Here is a 5,834-nt window from a genome sequence, read left to right as displayed (position 1 = left end):
CCAGGTTGGTCTCGAACTCACAGAGATCCGCCTGCCTCTGCCTCCCAAGTGCTGGGATTAAAGGCGTGCGCCACCACCGCCCGGCCATTTTCTTTATTTTTTGATGTAGCATTATTTATGTGTGTATTTCTTGCTTCTAGGGTTTGGTTATGTGTGCATGAACACTTGTTCTGGCTCTGCTTTTGTTCCTTGTCTGATTGCCAGCTCTGGCCCAATGTTATCATTAACATTGCTGCTCAAAGAAAAAGCCAAGGTGGGTGGTAGTGGCGCACACCTTTAATCCCAGCATCCAGAGGCAGAGATAGCAGATCTCTGTGACCAAGGCCAGCCTGGTCTTCAGAGCCGTTCCAGGAAGCTAGGACTGTTACACAGAGAAACCTTGTCTCAAAAAAACCAAAAGTAGAAACCAGAGACTTGAGAGATGGCTCAGTAGTTGAGAGCACTAGCGTCTCTTGCATATGACCTGGGTTCGGTTCCCAGCGCCCACATAGTATCTCAACAGAAGACCTGATGACCTCTTCTGCCCTCTATAGGCAGCATGCACGTCATACTGGCAAAACACTCACATAAATCTTTTTCAAAATAATTTTCACTCTTTCTTACAAAACCAATAATATTAATAACTCCATTACTTCTGTATAATATATATAATTATTTTGGTAAACTTTATGTCTTAGCTAATAGACAATGTGCTCTTTGGTAGTTTAAGATTATTCATGATTATTTGATTTCTTACTTGCTGTTGGTTTTGTTTTTTAAAACAGGGTCTCTGTTTTGTAGCCCTGGCTGCCCTGAAACTCACTATGTAGATCAGGATGGCCTCATACTCACAGAGATCCACCTGCCTTTGTTGGGTTTAAAGGTGTGCACCCCCATATCCAGCTGTTCATGAATATATGAAAGACCAAATGATAGAGGGTGTTGAACAGAGGTGTTAGTTTTTGCAGTGATGCTCCTGAGTAAGGCTGCAGCTGTGTGTGAGAGAGAGAGGTGGAGTAAGGGTTGCTGGGAAGTTGGTAGCAGTGGTGTCTGGCTGTTTTTGGCAGTACTAGGGACTGAATTTAGGGCCTTGTGCGTCCAAGGTAGGAGCTCTGCCACTGAGCTACGTTCTCAGTCAATGGCAATGGTTTTAAGAGCACTTTTTTCTTCCTCAGGAGTTGCAGATGGTGTTGGAGGATGGAGAGACTATGGCGTGGACCCATCTCAGTTCTCAGGGACTTTAATGCGAACATGTGAGCGGTTAGTAAAAGAAGGACGCTTCATTCCTAGCAATCCTGTCGGGATTCTCACCACGAGCTACTGTGAATTGCTGCAAAACAAAGTACCTTTGCTGGGTAAGTAGATGATTGTGCCTTCTTACAGCACCCACTAATGGCTAAACAAACAAGATTTTACCAGTAATCCAGGTTGGCTTCTAACTCAAAGAGCTTTGCTACCACCGCTTCCCAAGTGCTGGGGTTAAAGGTGTGCACCACCATGCCTGGCATTCTTAGTTGCCAGAACCTCTCCCTTGCTCACACCTACATTTAAAGAGAGTAGTGGTATAAGCTGTCCCTTGCCTTGGATTTGAACCCTTTTCACAGAGGCTCTTTTCTCTCTGCTCCGCCTTCTTCAGTTTTCTGTAAACAGTTTTATCTTTCTGCTGTAAATTCTCCTGGGTTCAGCATGGTGCTGCTTTTCTGACTTCCTCTTAAAGTTTTTATTTTATTAGTAGAAGTATGTGTGGTGGGGTCAGAAGGCTACCCAAGGGTATCCATCTTTTCCTTCTTCCATGTGGATCAAACTCAGGTGATCAGCCTCGGCAGCAGACACTTTACCTGCCGAGCCATCTCAGCAGTCCCCTGCCCCCTTTTCATTACTACATTTTACTTATTTCTTTTGTGTGTGGGGTCACGTGTTCATAGTGCATTTATGGAGGTCAGAGGATAACCTCCTGGAGTAGCTTCTCTCTCCAGCATTCAGGTCCTGGAGCTGGGGTGCAGGCTGACAGGGCCATTACTGGGCTGGCCCCTGCTCCTCTTGATGTGCTCAGAGGCTGTGCTTGGGTCAATGGGACATTCTAGATTCCATCCTAGTACCTCTGTCAGAGCTGTAGGGCTGTGGAGAAATCATTTAACCTGGGAGTGGAAAGCCGTCTCCTAGGCAGTTTCCAGTATGTCCCTGGGAGTGGACACCATCCATCTCCCCAGCCCTGCTGTTTACTTGGACATAGGGCAGCCAGTTACAGCACAGAACATCCTGCGTTTTTTGTTGCCTAAAAGGTTTGAGTCTGGGAGGGGGGAATAATTTTTTCTTGTACATTTTATTTCCTTCTCACCCTATGTAACTTGGAGATAGTAATAAATAAATTTAAGGACATGTTTGAGGTTTATTTATAATGTTGGGATTACTGTTTCTTCTAAAATCCACTGGAATAATCCTTTGTTGCCATGTTTGTGTGTGCATACCTCCCTGACCTAACCCACACACCTCCAAGGCATTTGCAACTAAACTGGAACAGATCTGGCTGACTGCTGAATTGACTGAACTTTGATTAAGCACAGTCGTAGACGTGCTTTGATTTTTAAGTTATTTTGTTGCTTTTATGTGTGTGCCTCTGTGAATGTGTTGTGTGTTGGTGCTTGTGGAGGCCAGGAGTTACACAGGTGTTGAAAGCCACTCTCTATGGGTTCTGGGAATGGAATTTAGGCTCTCTGGAAGAGCTGGGTGCTCCTAACTAACTACTGAGCCATCTACCCAGCCTGCCTTTTTGCTTTCTTATCCAGCAATTGTTAAAAAATGTACAAAGTAAATCTACTCTAAAGGACAAGCTTTTATTTTTGATGTAATGGTTCTCAGAAACCCTTAAATACAGCAGTAAGTTCTTTTTTTTTTTTTTAAGATTTATTTATTTATTATGTTTACAACATTCCTTCCATGTGTGCCCGCATGCCAGAAGGGGGCGCCAGGTCTCACTATAGATGGCTGTGGGCCACCATGTGGTTGCTGGGAATTGAACTCAGGACCTCTGGAAGAGCAGTCAGTGCTCTTAACCTCTGAGCCATCTCTCCAGCCCAAGCAGTAAGTTCTTAAGAATCTGAAGGGTTGCTGCCCTCGGCGGCTCATGCCTTTTATTCTAGCACTTGGGTGGTAGAAATAGATGGATCTCTGAGTTTGAGACCAACCTGATCTACAGGGCAAGTTTCAGGCCAGCCAGGATTATACTGTGAGTCCTAGCTTAAAAAAGCGGGGGAGTCTTGAGTTAGGGCTCTAACACAGTGGCCTAGCATGCACAAAGCTGTTTAGTCCCCTGCACCACAAAAGAAATGAAGCTGAGTGGTCAGACCTAGACGGTTATTAAAGTTGGCTGAGAGATTTGACCTGAGAGAGCTGCCCAGGTACCTGCTGATGTGGGTCAGTCTCCTGAACATCCGACCCTCATCTTCAACATGCTCTCCCAGATGTATGGGGTCTGAGCCCTGTGCACTTGGCAGTCACTTGAAGAGGGGAAGAATGTAAGCTGCTAGGTTGCACATGCTCTCAGTCATTGTTCCTGCCCTGGCTGTGAAAGCCCCATCATTCACAAGGGCCATGCTGATTCCATAGGGGCATGAAATGAATGGTGGCCTGAGGTTGTCACAGTGAGTCATTAGCAGTGTTTCCCGAGGAACAGCTCCAGGGCTGTGTTGTTTCTCACTCAAAAAAAAGATTTAATTCTGTCAGTGTTCAGAAGATCTTTTGTGTGGCCATGTTGTAATGATGAGTAGTCGGAGGCTTTAAGGAAGGAAGCTGGCTATACTGAAGGCTATGGAGCAGGTTCTGACAGCCCTCCGGCAGGTCGCAGCACCCACATTTTCTTTCTCATAGGCACCGCAGGGCTGTCAAGATCACTACTAATCAGTCTACTTCAAATAACAAGGAAGCTGAATTGCCAACCATCAATGATGAAAGAGGCTATATTAATTCTTTACATTAAATTACACTTTTTTTGTTTTTGGAGACAGCTTTGGAGCCTGTCCTGGACTAGCTCTTATAGACCAGGCTGACCTTAAAGTCACAGAGACCCACCTATATCTGCCTTCCGAGTGCTGGGATTAAAGGTGTGCTCGTTCCATCACCGCCCAGTGAAATTACACATTTTAATTGAGACAAAATAAAAATAGCCAGAAAACTGAATACTATTCTCTGTGTTTCTATTTTCCCCTCATGTGTCTGTGCACAGGATAGTGGCATGTCGTTTTGAGTGTGCTCTGTTTTCACACCTGGTGAGGCAGGCACATAGGAATTGTCTCTACATCTGGCTGAGAAGAAACTCAGACTGAGTGGCTTGCCTGTGGTGTACACTGAAAAGCATCACCCTGGGATTAGCTGTCACCACAGGCCATTCACTTGCTTTAGGTTTGATTTTTGTTTTTATTTATTTTTTTCTCCTAAAAAGATAGGGTCTTGTGCAGCCCAGGCTAGCCTCAGACTCAGTATGTGGCTGAGGATGATGTTTCCTGAACTTCATACCTTTACCTCCCAATTGAGTGCTGGGACCACAGTTGTGCGCCCCATATCTGGTTTGTGTGGTGCTGTTGACTAAACCCAGAACCTGGTGCATGCTCAGAGAGTGCTGGACCAGCTGCTGAACTACTTCTCAAGCAATACTGTTTTTTTAATTGAATTTATTTACTTATGTGTATATGTGTGTGCGAATAGGAGTTCCAGACGGTCATGAGCTGCCATGTGACTGTTGGGAATCGAACCTGTGTCCTCTGGAAGAGAAGCCAGTGCTCTTAACCACTGAGCCGTTTCTCCAATCCCCAAATACTAGCTTTTAATCTTACTTCATTTATCTTCTCTTTCCAAGTGTATTCTTTAACGCTTTCCTAATGACTATCATAAGATAGCCACACTTTTAAAGTTTGCCATGACTTAACTGGTTTCGCCTTGTGGATTTCTCTGTGAGAGGTATACTCTTGGTCCTGTTTCTGTGAACAAGGAAACTGGATCGCAGAGCTTGAAAGTGGCAGAGCTGGGGCTCAAATGCAGATAGACTGACTACCGTTCATGCCGCTGAGTGTTTGTGACAGTACTTACCTATTTCTGTGCCGGAGATAGAGTGCAGGGCTGTGCTTGCTGTGCTTGCGCTAGCTGCACCTCTGCCACTTAGCTGCCTGCCTGACCTAGTGGCATAGGAGAGACATGCAGCTCACTCCTGGTTCTCTGGCTCTTGAGTAGTGTTTTTTCTTTTAGTCTCATTTGCATTTTTTATTGTTTTCTTACACAAGTCTTTTCAGGAGACAAAGAATATGTAAGTTTTCAGAGCTGTGACTCCTAGATTCATTTTACTCAGTGCCTCCCCAGAGTAAGGGTAAGTGGGTTTCCTGTACACTGGCCAGCCCTGCACTAGCTTCTTATGGTTCTTGTTGATAATCGGAGAGAGCCAACTGTCAGTGTTGTTCCACATATACAGGCATGTTCCATTTGTCCCTTGGTGTGCTGCGTATTCTTCTGGTGGAGGCAGGTGCAGTTTTTGCTGCAGTCAGCCTGGCCAGAGACTGTGGGCCTTGTGCAGTCTCTGGAAAATGAGCAGGTTGGTCTGCAAGCCACTTGTGTCCTCACTGTGAGTCATCCAGAAAGTGCTTTATGGCTTCAGCAGACGGCAGTCTGGTTTAGAAGACTGGTTATGTTTATGGTTAAATGTTAGTAAGTTTAGTGAAACCTTGATACCCTGATTAAATAAAGAATAGTGTTGGGTGTGGTACCCTTGTTCCAATAATTATTAAAACACAGTACCCTGCTTTGGATGGAGCCTTTGAAGGTGGAAGGAAGGAAGGAAGGAAGGAAGGAAGGAAGGAAGGAAGGAAGGA

The 5,834-nt window shown here is 45.1% G+C and overlaps 1 protein-coding gene across 1 annotated transcript in view; it reads left to right on the top strand.

Moving 5' to 3' along the window:
* Pptc7 (PTC7 protein phosphatase homolog) overlaps nt 1-5,834 on the top strand; it is a 41,231-nt gene that overhangs the window by 23,990 nt on the left and 11,407 nt on the right. The window contains exon 2 of the mRNA XM_005344457.2: nt 1,155-1,334. Within this exon, the coding sequence (XP_005344514.1) occupies nt 1,155-1,334 (180 nt within the window). The remainder of the gene's footprint in view (nt 1-1,154; nt 1,335-5,834) is intronic.

Source organism: Microtus ochrogaster, chromosome 2 (genome assembly GCF_000317375.1).
Source record: "Microtus ochrogaster isolate Prairie Vole_2 chromosome 2, MicOch1.0, whole genome shotgun sequence".
NCBI classification, from domain to species: domain Eukaryota; kingdom Metazoa; phylum Chordata; class Mammalia; order Rodentia; family Cricetidae; genus Microtus; species Microtus ochrogaster.
This window is presented reverse-complemented; position numbering and strand designations above follow the sequence as displayed.